At 45.4% G+C, this 19,544-nt stretch overlaps 1 protein-coding gene across 2 annotated transcripts in view; it reads right to left on the reverse strand.

Moving 5' to 3' along the window:
• Positions 1 to 1,550: 1,550 nt before the first annotated feature.
• ZNF341 (zinc finger protein 341) overlaps positions 1,551 to 19,544 on the reverse strand; it is a 28,828-nt gene continuing 10,834 nt past the window's right edge. For both annotated transcript variants that reach the window (XM_066587551.1, XM_066587550.1), the window contains exons 6-16: positions 18,441 to 18,636; positions 18,149 to 18,233; positions 15,958 to 16,154; positions 15,687 to 15,877; positions 12,935 to 13,143; positions 10,454 to 10,550; positions 10,044 to 10,176; positions 7,466 to 7,577; positions 5,429 to 5,499; positions 4,937 to 5,124; positions 1,551 to 2,243 (exon numbers count right to left, since the gene is read on the reverse strand). In XM_066587551.1, coding sequence (XP_066443648.1) covers positions 1,908 to 2,243; positions 4,937 to 5,124; positions 5,429 to 5,499; positions 7,466 to 7,577; positions 10,044 to 10,176; positions 10,454 to 10,550; positions 12,935 to 13,143; positions 15,687 to 15,877; positions 15,958 to 16,154; positions 18,149 to 18,233; positions 18,441 to 18,636 — 1,815 coding nt within the window. In that variant the 3' untranslated portion in view covers positions 1,551 to 1,907. The remainder of the gene's footprint in view (positions 2,244 to 4,936; positions 5,125 to 5,428; positions 5,500 to 7,465; positions 7,578 to 10,043; positions 10,177 to 10,453; positions 10,551 to 12,934; positions 13,144 to 15,686; positions 15,878 to 15,957; positions 16,155 to 18,148; positions 18,234 to 18,440; positions 18,637 to 19,544) is intronic.

Genomic DNA, 19,544 nt, shown 5'->3' on the forward strand with positions numbered 1-19,544 from the left:
ACAACAGCGGAGAATGTAAATGTTAAAGTATATGGCAGATTTACAGGTTCTACTGCTTTTATCTCATATGGAGGGTACAGTGGAAGAGATTTTCATGTAAATAAAACTTTATCGGGAACCTGTCATCACTTTTGCATCCATAAAAGTGCCTAGACTGGTAAAACAGTGAAGTAATGTACTTTTCAGAACATATTTTGTTACACTTTTTGATTAATTCATAACTTTAGAAAGAAGTCTTGTGGGTGAAACAGACTACATCCCCTAATTACACCCCTCTCTGGTACTGTGATGTGGATGATGTAGGAGATGTAACATAGTATGTTAGGCTGAAGGAAGACAATGTCCATCTAGCTCAGCCTGTTTCCACCCCCCCTCCCCTTGTTGAGCCAAAGGAAGACAAAATAAAACCCAGTGGGGCAGAAGCCAATTTAGCCCGTTTAGGTAAAAAATTCTTTCCTGGCTCCATAATGGGAGACAGAAAAATCCCTGGATCAACGTTTTGAAAGTTCCTACCCAACTCCAAGACCCAGATCAACAATCCCGCTGGTCACCTAATGTCTATATCCTATGTCATAGCACTTTAGAAAGACATCTAGTCTCCTGGCAGAGAGTTCCACAGTCTCACTGCTCTTACAGTAAAGAATCCCCATCTGTGTTGGTGATGGAACCTGCTTTCCTGTAACCAAAGTGGATGCCCTCTTGTTACCGTCTCAGGCCTGTATATAAACAGATCATGGGAGAGATCCTTGTATTGTCCCCTCATGTATTTATACATAGTTATTTGGTCGCCCCTTAGCGGTCTTTATTCCAGGGTAAATAATCCTAATTTTGATAGCCTCCCTGGGTATTCCAGTCCTCCCATTACGTTTATTAGTTTAGTTGCCCTTCTTTGAACGCCCTCAAGTACTGCAACATCTTTCCTGAGCAGCGGTGACCAGAACTGTACATAGTATTCCATGTGAGGCCTGACAAGTGCCTTATATATGCACAGTTTAGTCTAGCGAGTCTGCCCACAAAAGGGCCAGATGAACAGCTCATGCACTGGTCTGGGATCTCTAGGCTCATGCATGGTCTCCTACATCCTCCATGGCAAAACGCCAGATAGGGGTGGCATTAGGGGAGATAGTTCGACCAGGAGAGCCGCAATGACACACAAAACCACTCGCTGGCAATTGCTATGCAACTTGGCAAAAGTTTAAGCCTTCTTTTTAAAGTTATGAATGTATCCAAAAGTTTAACATGTTTTGATTGGTATATGTGAATTATGGATGCAAAAGTGATGACGGGTTCCCTTCTAATGGGGATCAGTCACTATGAAGGACCCATTTAACTTAGTGCATGTAATAAACATCATAAGAAACAGGAGTCCAAAGGGGCTGCTGCTGAGCTTCCCCATATATAAGTCAATGAGGCAGCCCTGTTAGCTGATTGGCAAAAAGACCCCATATGCTCCATCCACAGCGCCCAACTAAGTGGTTCCACAAGACAAAGTAAATGAGGATGAAAACAACGATTTTGCTACATGAGGTCATTGTCCACATGGAGAAACATTCTTTGTAGAAATACATGTATGTTTAATAATTCATACAGACGCATAAAATACATCTACACATAAAGTGGACAAAAATATAAATAAAACTCCATATATACAGTATGTGCAGAAATACACTGTATAACCTTCTAGATCAGATAACACAAGCCGTTTGGCTCATTGGTTCCACGTTATGGCAGAAGAATGGTTCAGCGGGTAAGCATGGCACGGGTGGATAGAAGAAGCTGCGCTGCAGTGGAGTAGACGTCAAGTTAATGAATATTGCTTAAAGCAATCTCTTCCTTCCACACCCATTGCAAATGAGCCAGGATGGGGCAGCTCATTAGCCGTCCTATTGTCCTACCCTGTCATCTGGTCACTCTGGACTTTGTATATATATGGGCACTGCCAGCATTGAACATGAAGGGTCAGTGGCATTCTGCAGCTCAGCTAGTGTCACAGTAGTAGGGCTTGTAGTGTCTTGGCTGGAGGGCACTGCCAAGCTTTCCCTGGCAGCTGCAGATCCATCAACTACAATAGAAAGCACAGCATCAGTTTGCTGATAGTTCTCTTCAGTAGGACCCGTCTCATCGAGTTGCTCTCTACTGCTCTTCAACTCTGTCAATGTTGTCTCCTCCTCCTCCTCCTCCTCAGGACCAGTCTCGTCTTCATCTTGCTTCCCTCGTCCTCTCTTTCTTTGCCCCTTCCTGGCCTAAAAGGAAGAAATAAGAATGTAGAATAACCTGATGGTCCAGAAAATCCTAACATTTTATATACAGCACAAATAGCCCCAAAGTCCTAACAGTTCTTTAAAAAGTGGGCAATGGGACTACCATCCTCTTCCCAATGCAAACCGAAGCTCTTTTGTCACATGATCTATTACGTGTCCACAAAAATGGGATGGGGGAGCAGTCTGCTGCCAGGATGTGTTCATACACAAGCAGAATAAGGGTGCTTTTACACGGGTGGTTGTAAACGCATGATTTCTGTGCATTGCAAGATGTACAATAATTGTACGTTATAAGAACTAGAGATGAGCGAACGTGCTCGTTTGGAGCAATTACTCGAGCGAGTATCGCTTTTTTCGAGTAACTGCCTAATCGGGCGAAAAGATTCGGGGGTGAGCGGGAGGTTGCGGGGGTGAGAGAGAGCTCCCCCCCTGTTCTCCCCTTGCCCGAATCTTTTCGCCCAATTAGGCAGTTACTCGAAAAAAGCAATGCTCGTTCGTGTAATTGCCCTAAACGAGCACGTTCGCTCATCTCATAAGAACCCATAGTTTTCAATGTGTCTGTTTACATGTGCTATTTTTCTCTTGCAGCATCGCATAGGAAAATTGCAGCATGTCCTATTTACAGGCGATTCTGTTCAAGAACACCAATTCTTCCCTATGGGAGGTAAAAAAAATAGTAAATGCAAGTCTAATGCGAGCGTGATACGATTTGCTTTTTTACTATTGTAAGAAGATGCGATTTTCACAGGCGTTTTTCACATGCATGCAAATCGCAAGTGCTGCAATGCAATATGTCGCTCTTGCAAAATGCATCACACTCACATAAAGATCACGGGTTCGGAAGTGCGATAACACACTCACCCGTGTGAATGCACCCACAAGGAAACTACACAACGTCCAGCCCTTCCTGACTCTGAATGCATCTCTGAAAAGTCAGAGATTTTGGTACTAGAGGTAAAAAACAGCTAAGTTAGGAGGAACACAATACTGTCCGAGTCCAAGAAGAACCAGTATGGATTTAAGAGGAGCGATACAATATGTAGGAAGAACGCAACTTAAAATTACTGCAACACTTTTGGCACCAAGTCTCCGCTAAGTTCATAATTGTGGTTTTATCCTGTGTAATGTTGTGTAAGGATGTAGTGGGAGACTCGCTGATGAACCGCATCGCTGATTACATATATTCTGGCCTCAGTTCACTCAGAATGTTCATTTCCAAAGAGGAGAATATTTTATACATTGCTGCCGATCCATTTCCCTAAAAAGTACTGAACGGTTTTACTCTGAAATAGGGCGGCAGTGAGTTCTGCAGAGCCATGTATGGTATATACGCTGAACAGACAACTCATTACATGCATCAATCTAGCAGCACGTTGGACCTCCTTTGGCCTCTATCTATGCTATGGAACTATGAGTTGTGTGTTTTGGACACATTACTTGCCGCCCCAGCATTGTACCTGGCTGCATTTTGCTTGACTGTGTACAGCCCGCTTGTCAGAACGATTCTTGACATCCTCCGCTAACCCCTTCTGTTGACATTTTTTTTAATATCGAAAGGATCCTATTTTACTGGATGTTTTTCCTCAATCTCATTATGTAAACTCTCCACATTGCTGCTTGAGAAAATCCCAAAGTTTTTGAAACTTTGTCCGCATCTAGTCTAGCACCGATGACCAGGTCTTGTTTGACGATACTCAGATTGCTGGATTTTCCCGTGTAATGTGGATTCACACCAAAACTGATCCTCAGAAAACTTGTTCACTTGGTTTCATGCTGCACTTTGGAGTCACGGGTCTAATGTCCGTATAGAAAAGCTGCAACTATGAAAGGGTTAGGGGCTCTAACAAAGTGTCCATTCAGTGCATGTTTTACTTTATCTCTCTAATATATATATATGTCATTCATATTTTACAGTACTATTTTAAATATTTGTTCTGTAAAATATTTTGCTTAAAATAGTTATTCCAAAAATCTAATTCATAGAAAAAGTCCCAAACATTATCCACTATTTTGCATGACTTCCACCTAGAAATGTATTTTTTTTCATCTTCTCTACCTTCTCTGTGTCCCCTACAGTACTTCTGACCTATGTTATTGTAGATGGGCTGCTGCGCAGTGATTCATTTCTTGTTTCTCAGGCTTGCAGATCTTAACCCCCCTCCCCCCCTGTTTCACATGAGCACCAGTCAGTCTACTTCCCCTTCTGGCAGCCATAAATATAGTCCATAATAAATTATCCAGCAGATAGTTAATTGTACCACGGTGTCTAAAACAGTGAAGAGAAATAGCACAAGTCAATCCTCAAATGCAGTTTTCAGAGTTTTGCTGTATATTGGGGTTGTACTGCCCCAGCTCTGGTGCTTCATGGACCAAGCAGGGGAGAGGTATTTAGTACAGGCCGTTGTTCAGTGAATAGAGGATCACTATGTCCAGAATAAAAATTGTGGAAACAGCAGTGGGGGGACTGAGCATGTGTGTCCACCAGCACTCAGGTCAGTACTGTAGGTGGCCGTGCACATTGCTATACACTATGAACACCAGGTGGCATCATACTATGTTAGTCACACTGCGTGACACCGCTTGGTGGTTCTGCGACAGCAACAGAAAACAGCGCTGTGACGGAATCCCAAACATAGGTCTATCCCCAAAAAACGAGAAGCAATGGATCTGCTCACCTGTTCTTTCTCACTGTCTAGATGTAGTCGACACTTGTGTTCTTTTAGATACTTCTGACGGGTAAATCCTTTGCCACAGTTGGGGCAGCAGAACCTATAATTGCCCGTATGGCTCCGCTGATGTTCTATCATGTGGGCACGCCGACTGAATGACTTTGAGCAATATTGGCACTTGTGCATTTTCATTCCTGATGCAGAAACGGAGAAGAACAAGTACAAGCTGTAATTCCCCATGGGATAAACTAAACATTCACTGCACACCATAGGATGTGTTCATAGGTAAGTGACTGCATTGCTCAGGCTGGGTGACCCCGTACACTATACAATATGTATATGCATTCCAAGGCTAAAGTATACAACATAGCCTCTAAATATTACTAGTAAGGTGCAGGAAGCTGAGATTTAGGCAGCAGTCTGTATAGCCTTGCACCGAAGAGCTGATTTAGATATCCACATGCCACCTGATTCAGCAGCAGGTAAGTAAGTACTTACCTGAATGGGACAGAACGTGAGCCTTTAGCTTATCAGGGCGATTGAACTCCTTGTTGCATCCAGTGTGAGACCTGAGGAAAGTTATGCACCATAAGAGTTATTCTGTGACTTGATGCAACTTTTACAAAGAGGAGTGCAGTGGATATACAGGATGCGCTAGTGAAACCACAGGGACTCAATGAGCAATTAAACTTTCTGCAAGAAAAGTCGCAAGAAATTCAAATCTGCTGTGTTGCTTGCGATTGTCCAGTCACATCGCAACTACATTCATTTACATTGCATTTGAGCAGGCATGGCGACTTGGATCTTTGGCCACGCGACGTGTGCTGCCGCCATAGTTGCTGCGCAGCCCTGAGGCTAGAATGACACTCATGACCTATCCTCATCAATAGTTGATTGGTGTGGGTCCGCTGCTGTGGATCCCTACTGATCCTTCAGCCGCTATCAGTGCAGTGGGGCCGGACGTTCGCATCGGTGGCCAGGGCTGTAAGTGTAATAGATGGCTTCACTTCCGTTGAAATCACTGTGAGCGATGCCTCCTAGTATACTTCTGGCTCTGACCACAACGAGGAGCTGGAAGTGTAATAGCAGGCATCGCTCCCATTGATTTAAATGGGAGTGGAGACGGCTATTACACTTCTAGCCCTGACCACCGATGACGATGTCCATCCCGCTACACTGGCAGTGGGCCAGATGATCAGCAGACCCCCAACCGATAAACTATTGAAGACCTATCGTAAGGATGGGCCATCAAAATAAAAGTCCCAGAATGCCCCTTTAAATGAAATATCTCAGTGGACAGCTATGCTACGTATAGTTATCATTGTATTAGGATATTCTGCAGCTAGCATGTAGCACGGCCCGCCGAGGTCCATGCCGGACTTAATTAGACAGAGTCTTGCTCTGCTTGCCAGGCTTATGCCCTCACTGTGGGAGCCAACTGTATAGGATCTCTAGTGTGCTGACCCCCATACTGAAGACAGTAGCCAGGCTGCCATAGCAGGACGCTTTCTAGTGAAGTGCAGCGCTGACCTCGGCTGATCCATGCAGCAGGGTAATATCAATGTTCCCTAATAAAAGGATTCAGAAAAATTACCATATTGCAAAGTCCTGCACTAAATCTTTTTTTTTTTTTTTTGTGAAACTGAAGGAACGCTTTGAGTTTTGGGGAGGTCCTCCACTTCTGTGTTTTTGAGTCTGCAATTTCTCTTTGAGAATAACAGCATTATGTTTACACGAAACTTGTGAGGTCTGTGCAGACTCCGACTGGACCACCGGGGAACAGGTGAATCCTCCGATGGGCCTTGAGTCAGGGTAGGCCTCCCGCCCCCCGCCTGAGCTGCGAACAGGATCTGCACATATCGGGTGAATGGGAATCTACCAATTCTTGCCTGCTACATTTTCCATATACTTCAGTGGAAACGGGGCTACATGGGAACACAGCTACCTTTCTATTTCAGTATATGGAGAATGTAGCGAAGAGAAGTTTGTGAATCGGGATCACGTAATGTTTCCATGTAGCTGTACAGTGGGCCCAAGAATTCACTCTATTGTTGGGCTCTGGGAGCCCTCGTCTGACACTGGGTCTGTATACCTTGGCACTGAATGTACCCATGTGTGCCAAGCTGGTGTAGACGCTTACATCCTATATACGTAGAAGAACGATGGCAGCATAAATGGCGTAGTAATTTTCTTATACTTTTTATTCCTCCATCAAGACTGCAACGTTTCAACCCTCTTGGGGTCTTTGTCAAGCATTACATGCCGCTTACATCCTATACATTATAACATGTTCAAAAAAAAAAAAAAAACAAGACGACCCAAATGATGTAACTTTTTCCCCGCTGTCTTTTGGCAGCGAGTGTAAACCACGCAGTGAATGGACATGTAACTGCATATTTGCTGCGTTTATATGCACTCCCATTGTCTTTAATGGGTGATTTTGGTCGGTGAAGATGGACAAAAGTAGGACATCCCCTGTTTTTTTTTTCATAAGCGTAAAAGAAAAAAAAGAGCAAAGGAGAGGTAAATACATACGCAAAGGGGCACTTGTACTGTTTGTAGGGCTCATGGATCAGCATGTGTCTTTTCAGCTTGTCCTTGCGATTAAATGCAGACTCACATAGTAAACACCGGAATGGCTTTTCACCTGAAACAGCAAAGAAGAAGCTATACTGCTATAGAGGCGGGGGATAAAATAATAAATATATATTTACTCTTAGGAGTCATGTCAGATCTAGGACACTTGGATAATAATGACCATAGTCACAAAAAGGAGAAGTCAGTCCCGTCACACAGGCTGTATTGTAGCTAGAAGTTGAACAATCAGAATAAGTGCCTTGTGTGTGCGGATATAGAGAAAGTACCTATAAGTCACTGTTCCTTGGCCACAGTATATACACTCATTGTCAGAAAAAAAAGCAAAGCACCTAGGAGTTGTTGGAATCGGATGAAACTTTCTATGTGTGATGAAGGCTCTAGTACCCCGATGGCCTGCCTCTAGCTTGGATACAAGATGTGATACGGGCGGGCATGGAGGCTCTAGTACCATGTTGTACTGCCTCTAGCTTGGATACAAGATGTGATACGGACGGGCATGGAGACTCTAGTACCCTGCTGTACTGCCTCTAGCTTGGATACAAGATGTGATACGGGCGGGCATTGGGGCTCTACTATCCTGTTGTAGCGCCTCTAGCTTGGATACAAGATGTGATACAGGCGGGCATGAAGTCTCTAGTACCATGTTGTACTGCCTCTAGCTTGGACACAAGATGGGATACGGGCAGGCATGGAGGCTCTAGCACCCTGCTGTACTGCCTCTAGCTCGGATACAAGATATGATACAGATAGGCATGGAGGTTCTAGTATTCTGTTGTACCGCCACTAGCTTTGATGCAAAATGTGATACAGGTGGCCATGGAGGCTCTAGTACCCTGTTGTACTGCCTCTAGCTTCGATGCAAGATGTGATACAGGCGGGCATGGAGGCTCTAGTACCCTGTTGGGCTGAGTCTAGCCTGGATAAAAGATGTGATACGGGTGGGCATGGAGGCTCTAGTACCCTGCTGGGCCACCTCTAACATAGATACAAGATGTGATACGGGTGGGCATGGAGGCTCTGGTACCCTGCTGTACCGCCTCTAACATGGATACAAGATGTGATACGGGTGGGCATGGAGGCATACAGCTACCATATGGTATCCTGCAGCATATCGCTCCCCATTTGCAGTTACACAGCGTTTAGAACGTGCAAACTCATAGGCTGTCGAAATTGGCGTCCCAGATGATCTCATACATGTTCTATTGCTGATAAATCTGGTGACCGGGCCACCCACGGAAGTGTGACAATGTTGTGGAGACATTCCTGTGACCTCCTATTGTGTGCGCGGCTGAGCATTATCCTGCTAGAAAATGCCTCTTGGAAGCTGCCATGAGAGGAACACATGTGGCTGCAGGATGCCCTGAACATATCGCTGAGCTGTCATTGTCTCTCGTACCACTACTAGCGGTGACCGACTGTCATATGTGATGGCCCCCAGACCATCACACCAGTAGCGGTGGGCAGTGTGCTGCTCCACAGCAAAGGCAGAATTGAGGTGCTCACCCTAAGGTCTCCTGACACGAACATGGCCATTGTCAGTGCCCAAACTGTATTTGTTGCTGAAGACAACCTGGGTACACTCTGTAGCATCCAGTTTTGTTGTTCACGACACCACTGCAAATGGAGGCGATGGTGTCAAAGGCAGTACAAGTAATGGGTGCCATGAGACCAAATGTCCTTCAGCCAAGTGCCTGGAAATGGTCCCGACAGACACAGGGGCCTGTAGTGATGGTGCCAGCTGTCTCTGGATAGCTGACAACGAAACAGTTGGAGCTGCTCAAGCTTTTCGGAAGATCAGACGATCCTCTCTACTGGTGGTCTGTCAAGGGTGTCCTCAGCTCGGTCACCTTGTGTACCCTCACACATCCACTGGTCCCAACATCTCTTAAGGGGCTGTTTGTTAATACGACCATCCAGCTTCCTGCATTCCAATAATGTCCTCTCTCTCAGACTCTGGTAACGGGGTGAAATCTCTTCTCTGCATTGTAGAGGCGTCTAGTCGTCAACAAGCTCTACACAAGCAGAAGAAGAGGTCACCACACACGAGCAGCCTCCGAGAGCCTTTTATAGGCCAAGGGGGGGAACCACTTTTAGGGCCTCAGGTGGCAAGATTGTTCATCTAATCACCCAACTCTAATCATTTGTATATCTGCCTGAGATGTAACTGCATGCCTAGTTTTACAGCAAAACGACTTCTTCTTCTAGGGGCTTGAGTTTTATTTACAAAGAGTGTAAAAACTCTAGTGTAAAACTCTAATATAGAGAATCAGTTAAGGATTGTAGTAAAAGTTAGAACTATTTACTGCTGGCAGTTTTTACTAGGTTTGTGGCCACTATGCCACAATGCTATTGGCGCAGTATTGTAGATCTGGGTACACTGGGCAGTAGAGGCAATCACATACCACCTACAGATCCTGATGCAATGAGATACTATAGGTCGCACACTGTGTCCTTATAGGTTTTCTGCTATTAAAAATCCCAAATCCAAGTCTCTGATAATGACACATGACAGTACCTGAATGGATGTGACTGTGAAGTTTCAGGTAGTGTTCCCTTCTAAATAATTTCTTACAAATCTGACACTTGTAACGACCGCCTCCTCCGTGGGTGGGTAGGTGTCTCCTTAGGTATCGTTCACATGGAAACACCTGAAAACAAAAAAGTAAAGTAATAACCTTACCTTTCATTCTGGTAAAATGTTCACCAAGTGACTAGTTTATAATCAGCACCTACTTAATATTTTGTTGGGCTGGAAAGGAGTGGTGCTGCCCCTTTAAATATCACAAGCCCCCGTCATTTGCATCTTTCCCATGAGTGCCTGTCTCCGTGCTTTAGGGTATGTTCACACATAGTGAAATTAATTCCAAATTTCCGACAGATCACCCTATGCACCAGCACCCATACGAAGATGGCGGATATTCTTACCTTCTGACAATGCGGGCAGGGGTAGCTGTGCGTGGCGGTCTGCAGATGTTGCTCCAACGCCTCTGGGGTGGAGTATTTATTCATGCACTTCAAACATCTGAAATAAAAGGGAGGTGTATAGTCGTTAGATGTCCATCTAGGAAACAAGTTGTGGCAATCCCTCTACAAATACATACATTATATATAATGCTGAGCAATGCTGTTCTGCTAGATCACATGGAAAATATACTCTATATAGAAACATAGCCTGAGGCGGTACTACTACCAGGTAGGAAGAAAAAGAATCAAGAGGCTCACCTGTGCTAGGAACCCGCGCTTCACCGCTTATCGTCTATATGTACATGAGGACATATATAGTGAAACTATTCAAGTCTTTGGGGATTTGAACCCTCATAAGGGCTTAAAAGAAACCTGTCAGGTCCCTGTTGGTTCCCTAGTAGTAATGAGGGAACCGAACCAGTAGAACCCTGTTTGGGGGTCGAACTTTGCTAAAAGTTTGGTTTTGTAGGAACCTGAACAGAGCTTTCAGTGAAGTTGTACCCGAAACAGGATTCTACTGGTTTGGTTCGCTCAATACTGGTCCTGAACACTGGTGTATAACACTAAGAGCCACGGGAGCCCTGTAGAATAGTCTCCGATTGTTAGACAGGGCTTTATGCCTCTTAGTGTTATACACCAGTTTTATGGGTTTTAGTGAACTTCTGATTCAGTTCAAACTAATTTGGACAACTTTCTACAAAAGTTCGGCGAACCGGCTGAACCAAACTTTTTAAACACCATTTCCTAGCTTCAGGGAGTATGTTATAGCAACAGACACTGATTTCAGTAATCTGTCCCTCAAACAATCAGTTTAGAGCTTTTGTATTACTTGCTTTTGAAACAGTGTAACAATGGGCAGAGAGGAGTCCAATGTCGCACATTGAATTTTTGAGTTCTACCCTCTCTACCTGACCCACAGCCACTGATTGATAGGGCTCTCTGCATGGATATTAATTGTAAGAATCAGCCGTCGGAGGGCAGGAGAAGTGTGAAAATCTGAATATTAATGAGCCACATCAGACTCATCAATGCCCGGCGCTGCACTGTCTAAAAAGCAAGTTTTACAAAACTGCTGAACTGATCGGTGTAAGTGACAAACTGCTGAACTTAGCATGTTGTCACCATTCCCTTTATGCCCGCAGTTAGGGAGCCACTAAGAACCTTTCAGGTTCCTTTAAAAGGACTTTCTAGTGAAACTGACAAGGATAGGTCAACAATAGTTTATCGGCCGAGGTCCGCGCCACAATAACACAGAGGTCGGAGTGGTAGCCTCCACGCCGACCTCCTTGTAGTGGCTGGTGCATGTAACTGCAGGCACAGTTCTCATTGAAATCAATGGGAGCCGTGCCTGCAGTTACATGCACCGACCACTATAAGGAGGTCAGCGTAGAGGTTCCTGCTCCGACATCTGTGTATCTGTAGTGCAAGTCTCTGCACCGACCTCCTATCTAGTGACCAGCACTTGTAACTGCAGGCAGCACAGCTCTCATTGATTTCAATAAGAGCTGTGGCTGCAGTTACAAGCGCCGGCCCCTACATGGGAGTCAATGCGGAGGCTTCAGCTCCGACCTCTTTTGTGTTATTGCCGCGTTGACAGCATGCGCCAGCTCAGCTGATCGGTCTGGCTCCCGAGCCGATCAAATATTGATGACCTATCCTGATGATAGGTCATCAATAGTATTGCACTGGAAAACCCCTTTAAGACCCAAGTCATGTTAGGGTGCTTTTAGACAAGACGGCCGTTGGGGAGCTTAAGCATTTGACAGCGGTCCTAACGACCGGCGCTCCTGTGCTTTCACACCGGAGCGATACCGGTTCACTGAATGGATGCCGAGCGCCCGGAGATCTCTGTTCACTGTGAACAAGCAGCCATTTAAAGATGAACACCACACTGTTTATGGCGAGCGAGAAGCTGCTTAATAGTCGCTTTGTTTCGGTGAGCTTGACTAGCAACTACTAAGCAATTTCTGGCTCAGTAACCTGTTGGGTCCTGCTTCAGATAGGACGACTATCTCTGGAAATCGCTCATTTGAGTGATTTTTCGGCCAAAAGCTGGCCCATGTAAAAGTACTCCAGTGCTCTGTTCATATACCGCCCTTCTGTTTCATTATAGAAAAGAAGAACAGAAAGAAAACAGCTGCTGGATCATTCAAAATTACAGAACTCAGAAGACCCAATTGACAATAACGGGTTCTGTTATTTCACTGACCAGGCAGCTGGGCGCTATTTTATCTTGAATTTTAAAACGTAACCCCAGGATGGAACGAACTGAACAGAGACTAAGATATTAAAAATAGTTTTCACATTTGTAATGTAGATGAAACAACTCTTTTCCATTTTCTCCCTGCAGGTCTCTAAGCTCTGGCTCCCCCTAGTGGCGCTGGACAAACGTTTGCCTAAATGGCTTATTGTGTGTATTGTGTAATACATGATCTACTTTACTTGTACACAGCCATCTCCTTCTTGGGGGCGATGAGGGGCAGCAGGCTGTGAGAATACTGGTGCACGCCCATCTCATACAGAGAGGAGAAGTCTTTGTTACAGATGTGGCATCGATACGTCATCTCCTCCTGGTGAGTTTTGATGTGTTCCAAATATTGGTCAAGCTTCTGAGATGTGTGAACGCAGCCCTTGACCACACATTTGTACACCTGCAAAAACAGAACGATGACCAATGATATAATATAATAATCAGTACCATATTAGCTTATCATATACCACAGAATGAAGATTGTGGGAAACCGATGCCACAAACGGAGCAGATGCACATGGTCTCCTGCCGAAGTCAGTCTCCCGCAAATAGGAAGAACGCGCCGTTCAGCTATATATACTACATCATGTCTTCTATATATACCACATCGTGACCCGAATACTATCGGGTCTGCAAAAACTCCAATCAGACACAACAGGGGATGTACACAGTAGGCAGAGTGGAAAATGTAGGAAGCCATAGGGAGGGGCAGGGGGCATGTTGTGGGGGGGTTGGTGGATTAGGTCAGGAAATTTGGTATGCCTCTTTGAAGAGGTGCGTCTTTAAGGCATGTCTGAAGTTCCAGGCATCGGGGATTGTCCGAATATTTTGGGGTAGAGCGTTCCAGAGGATGGGTGCTGCTCTGATGAAGTCCTGGAGGTGAGCATGTGAGGTTCGTATTACAGGGGTGTTTAGTCTGAGTGTGTTAGCTGATCGGAGTATGCGGGCTGGGCCGTATACGAACAGGAGGGGAGCGATATATGGTGGCATGGCGCCATGGAGAGCATTGTGGGTGAGAGTGATGAGTTTGAATTGAGTTCTGTAGTGGATGGGAAGCCAGTACAGCGACTGGCATAGTGGAGAAGCGTCTGAGAAGCTTCTAGATAGGATGATGAGCCTAGCTACCACATTTAGTATGGGTTGAAGAGGGGAGAGTCTGGTGCGGAGAAGGCCAATGAACAGCGAGTTGCAGTAGTCGAGTCCGGAATGGATGAGCGCGACGACAAGTGTCTTTAGCGTGTATGTGGTCAGGAACGGACAGACGTTTTCAATGTTACTGAGGTGCAGGTGGCATGTTCAGGCCAGAGATTGGATATGGGGGGTAAAGGAGAGGTCTGAGTCCAGTGTGATGGTTATGATGGTGCCAGATACCGAGATGGAGATGTTGGGGAGGTCGGCTGGCAGAAGGCAGAAAGACAAGATGATCAGTTTTTGAGAGGTTAAGTCTAAGAAAAAAGGGAGGCCATGGTGTTAGAGACAGCAGATGGACAGTTGGTGATGTTTTGGAGGAATGATTCAGAGATGTCAAGGGAGGAGGTGTATGGCTGGGTATCATCAGCGTAGAGGTGATATTGGACGCCAAATCCGTGGAAAGTTCGTACGGTTGGGGCTGTGTAGAAAGAGAAGAGGAGGGGGCCGAGGACCGAGCCCTGGGGGACCCCAACAGCAAGGGGAAGCGGAGAGGAGATAGAGCCAGCGAAAGAGACACTGAAAGAGCCGTCAGAGAGGTAGGAGGAGAACCAGGAGAGAGCAGAGTCCTTTACACCAATAAAGTGGAGCATAGTGAGGAGATCATGGTCGACAGTGTCAAATGCAGCAGACAGGTCAAGGAGGATTAGTAGGGAGTAGTCACCTCTTGACTTTGCCGTCAGGAGATCGTTTGATACTTTTGTGAGGGCAGTTTCGATGGAGTCTAGAGGCCGGAAGCCAGACTGGAGGGGGTCGAGGAGAGAGTTATCAGAGAGAAAGTGTGTAAGGCAGGAGTAGACCAGGCGTTCTAGTAATTTGGAGATGAAGGGGAGGTTTGAGATGAGTCGGTAGTTGGCAGCGTCGCTTGGGTCAAGGGCCGGTTTCTTTAGCAGAGGAAATATGATGGAGTTCTTAAAAGAGGATGGGGAAATGCCTCAGGTTAGGGAAAGGTTGAAGACAGTGGTGAGGTGGGTAATAACAGCTAGGGAGAGGGACCGGAGAAGTTCTGAGAGTCGTTAGCGCAGGTGGTGGGGCGAGCGGCGGAAAGGAAGTTATCACCTATTATGGAACAACCCTTTAAACCAAACCTTTCTAACTACGCCAATTTTGCATCAAATTCAACTCATCACTTTCAATGGGAATTTGCGCTACAGTCTATACAGCATGGATCTTTTCCACATGTGGAATCCGTATGCAGGGAAAAAAAAAGTGAAAAGTCACTTCTTGATGCGGATTAAGCACGGAATCTGCCTCGGGAATTCCATACGCGGATTAGTCCATTGAAAAAAGGCTAAATCTACATGCAGATCAGCAACCAGTTATTTGCTCTGCTGCAGATTTCTATCACGGTTTTTAGAGGTGGACGTTATACGGAAAAAATCAGTGTCTGATTCCGCCGTGAAACTTAACCCTAACTGGATGCTCTTCGTTGCCCATTATGGTATCCAAGGTACTGGCTGGTTAACCCTTCATGACTGGATCATCTCTGTCAATGCCACTCTGCATGTATTGCCATAGAAAACACATCGACAAATTTCTAAAAACCCACGGGATCACTCACTAACAAATAATCTCCCGTGCCAACTACCTAGTATTCTCCCCTAGGCCATTCCAGACACAGCCTATGAATAAGTGGTACTGTTTCTGGAAGAGAGTAGCCATATGTTATAATCTTATACAACCCCTTAATAAAACAATGAGTGTGATGGATTGTTCCTGTATAAATGGAACCAAATATACGATCCCGGTTCTTACCTGTTCCTGTTTATGTTGAGTCATATGAGATTTAAGCTGGAAATAACTACTGAACTTGCCGCTGCAGAACTGGCAGTGGTAGGAGCTGTCAATCAGAACTCCTTGCTTGGCCTCTGATCCATCACAGGGTCCACTCTGAGAGGAGTCCATGTCCTGAGAAGACGCATCTTCAGGTGGGACCTGGCTGGAGACTGTCAAATATCATTATAGCAGAGAAAGAGTCCAGTGCTATGATCATTGCATGCCTGTATATCACATCCATTCCATTTACCTCCATTTTCAACACTTTCTTCTTCTGGCTGTGAAGGGTTAATCGGCACCACCTGTAAGGTCAAGGATCCTTGTGTGTTGGTGCTATTTGGAGCTCTTGGCCAGACCTTGTGCGTCTGCATATGTTTTTTGACATTGGACTTCTGTGCGAATGCCCGTCCACATACAACACACTGGAAAGGCTTCTCCCCAGTATGACTGCAAGAGGAAACAATAAAAAGAAGACATTTTACCAATTGCCATGTCATGTAAGGCTAGGCCAACATCTGCATTGGAGGCCTAGTTCCAACACTAAATCCCTGAGGAAATAGCGCACCATGCTGCTCTGTTTTGTCCAGGAAATACATAGCGGCATAATGGAAGCCAGATGGAACCCAATATAGTCAATGGGGTCTATTGGGCACCGTTCATTTCTGTCATAAGAAGGACCCGCCATTGGCTGCATGGAGTAAGAGTGCTTAACACAAGTGTGAAAAATATTCTAAAATGTTCATGTGAGTGAGGTGTAATATAATTCCGTCTGCTTTCTGGTCAGGGGAGGGGGGGGGGGGAACAACTAAAACGGAGAACTACAGAGAGCTTGTGGTTGTACATAGTACTGGTACTCAATAGAAGCAGAGAATGGGCAGCAGATTCTGTAAGGTGCCACTTCCTTGTCTACAACTATTGTATGAAGTGACATAGAGGGGGGCATCGTTTTTGCAACTTCTGCTAAACAGTAACGTGCAGCAGTAGTTGTTACTTTCTGTGGTGTTCAGCACATATCGGGGAAAATTTAGTAACAGCAGCATTTTAAATGTCAGTCTTAACCCTTTGCAATGCAATTTTGGATTTAGGGTTTCCTAGGGTGCTTTCTCTTTCTGCCATTATACAATGGCGCCATCTGCTGGCTAGAGCCAGTATTGCGGTATGGGACATGCTGCAGAGGCCCCCCAACAACAGAACGGCCAGTAATATACAGTAAGAATACCCTGCCGGACGTCTTCCGACATCGGAGCTGTACAGCCTTCAATTAGAATGTCTTCAGATGTCAGACAGTGGATTGGAAAGGGTTAATATGATTTACCCCCGGCGCATGATACACTTAATACAAAAAGAGGTGCATGTATCAGATACATCTTGGCTGCTCTGTGCACCTGCACAGAAATCCACACCAGGTCCAAACTGGCATATGTTCCTGGTATAATTTAAGCCAGTTTCTGGCCACACTCCCTCCCAACAAGCCCCACCTACTTTTTACAAAAGTCAAAGGCAATGGTAAAAGCCAAAAAGTTGGACATTTTTGCACAAATTCCCACTTACGCAAAAATGTGTGACTTCTTTACTCCAAAAACAAGGTTTATGAATACCCCCATAAATGTACGTTTCACTTTGATCTTCTCAATTTGAAACCCTCATAACTCTTGTTTAATGGCATTTATATACAAAAATGTGATAGTAATGGAAACAGAGACTCATTAAGTTTTGTTGCACAACATCAAAAATGTTTTCCACATCAGAGGTGATCAATGCGACCCCCTTTATCACTCGACACTAGAGATGAGCGAGTATACTCGCTAAGCACATTACTCGAGCGAGTAGTGCCTTAGCCGAGTATCTCCCCGCTCGTCTCTAAAGATTCGGGGGCCGGCGGCGGGCGGGGAGCGGCAGGGGAGAGCGGGAAGGAATGGAGGGGAGATCTCTCTCTCCCTCTCTCCCCCCCGCTCCCCGCCGCAACTCACCTGTCACCAGCGCTGGGCCCCCGAATCTTTAGAGACGAGCGGGGAGATACTCGGCTAAGGCACTACTCGCTCGAGTAATGTGCCTTAGGGAGTATACTCGCTCATCTCTACTCGACACACATCGAGCCTGTAGTCAAGTTCCTGCCATACACGATGTAGCGTATTGCGACTGACTGATGCAATGGCTTCTGGGATGCAACCTGGCCGATCAGGGTGGGCGGTAAGGGGGGCATATAGACTCTAACACCCCCCCAGAGAAAAAATAAATCCCAAGGCGTAAGGTCCGGGGATTTCCTGTTCTAGCTGCAGCAGAAGCCATATCTGTATGTGTCCAGGTACAAAATCCCCGGGATTGTTTCCCTCCGCCAGATTCTGACATTACATTTGTTAAATATAGATATATTTGAAATTCCCATTAAATAGCATTTAAAGTGATCTGAACTATTAAAGCTCCCGGGAAACAGGTCTTACCTTCTAATGTGTTGCTGGAGATCAAAGTTCTTCCCAAAGGCTTTATCGCAGAACGTACACTTCAGCTTAGGAGATTTCAGCTTCCCTAAATAAGAATGCAAACCAGAACGGGGGAAGTATATATGTGAAACACACTTGCATGCATGTATACTGTGAGTATATACAGTAGGTGCATTATGCATCAAAATTACAGACCACTAAAAGGGAACATAAAGTGCAGGGTCAAAAAAAACGTATTCTCCAATGCTGTTGAGCCATGGGCCGCCTGGCCGTCAGCAATGTAGTCACTCACCATTCTGACCACTGCTGTCCGTCTTTGGGTGGCGAGTCTTGTTGGGGATGGCCGGCTCCAGACTTCCCATATTTGTCCCATTGACGTCAGCGCAAGGTGAGCAGCTACTTGTAGTTTTTGATTTCAGCCCTTGTTTTCCTGGGCTGTATACTGGGGGAGTGTTATAAACTGTACTCTCAACACACTGGCTGGGAACCTGCAGATAGAATCAGCCAAGGAAATCATTACTTGCATACAATTATATACAATACAATTAATGCAATGGAGGACAAGGTACGGCTACAAACGGACCTAGATAAGCCGGGGGCTTGGGCAGAAAAATGGCAAATGAAGTTCAGTGTTGATAAATGTAAGGTTATGCACATGGGCAGGAGAAACGGATGTCACCAATATACACTAAATGGGGTACTGCTAGGGAAAAGTGATATGGAAAAGGACCTGGGGTACTAGTGGACTGTAGATTTAAGTGGAGTAACCAATGCCAGTCAGCTGCTGCAAAAGCTAATAGAATCTAGGGGTGCATTAAAAGAGGTATAGGGGTGAGGGACGAGAACATTATCCTCCCATTATATAAGGCACTAGTCAGGCCTCACATGGAATACTGCGCACAGTTCTGGTCACCGATGCTCAGGAAAGATGTTACAGTGCTGGAGGGGGTTCAAAGAAGGGCAACTAAACTGATACATGGAATGACGGGACTGGAATACCCAGAGAGGCTATCCAAACTGGGATTATTTACCCTGGAAAAAAGACGGCTAAGGGGCGACCAAATAACTATGTATAAATACATGAGGGGACGATACAAGGATCTCTTCCATGATCTGTTTACACCCAGGACTGCGACGGTAACAAGAGGACATCCACTACGTCTAGAAGAAAGCAGGTTTCATCGCCAACACAGAAAAGGGTTCTTTACTGTAAGAGCAGTGAGACTGTGGAACTCTGTCTGAGGACGTAGTGATGGCAAAATCCATAGAGGAGTTTAAAAGGGGACTTGATGTCTTTCTAGAGAGGAAGGATATTATAGGTTATAAATCTTAGGTTAATTGTTAATCCGGGTATACAGGCAGGTAGGAACTATTAGGGGTTGATCCAGGGATTAGA

The sequence above is a fragment of the Eleutherodactylus coqui genome, chromosome 13 (assembly GCF_035609145.1).
Source record: "Eleutherodactylus coqui strain aEleCoq1 chromosome 13, aEleCoq1.hap1, whole genome shotgun sequence".
NCBI lineage: Eukaryota > Metazoa > Chordata > Amphibia > Anura > Eleutherodactylidae > Eleutherodactylus > Eleutherodactylus coqui.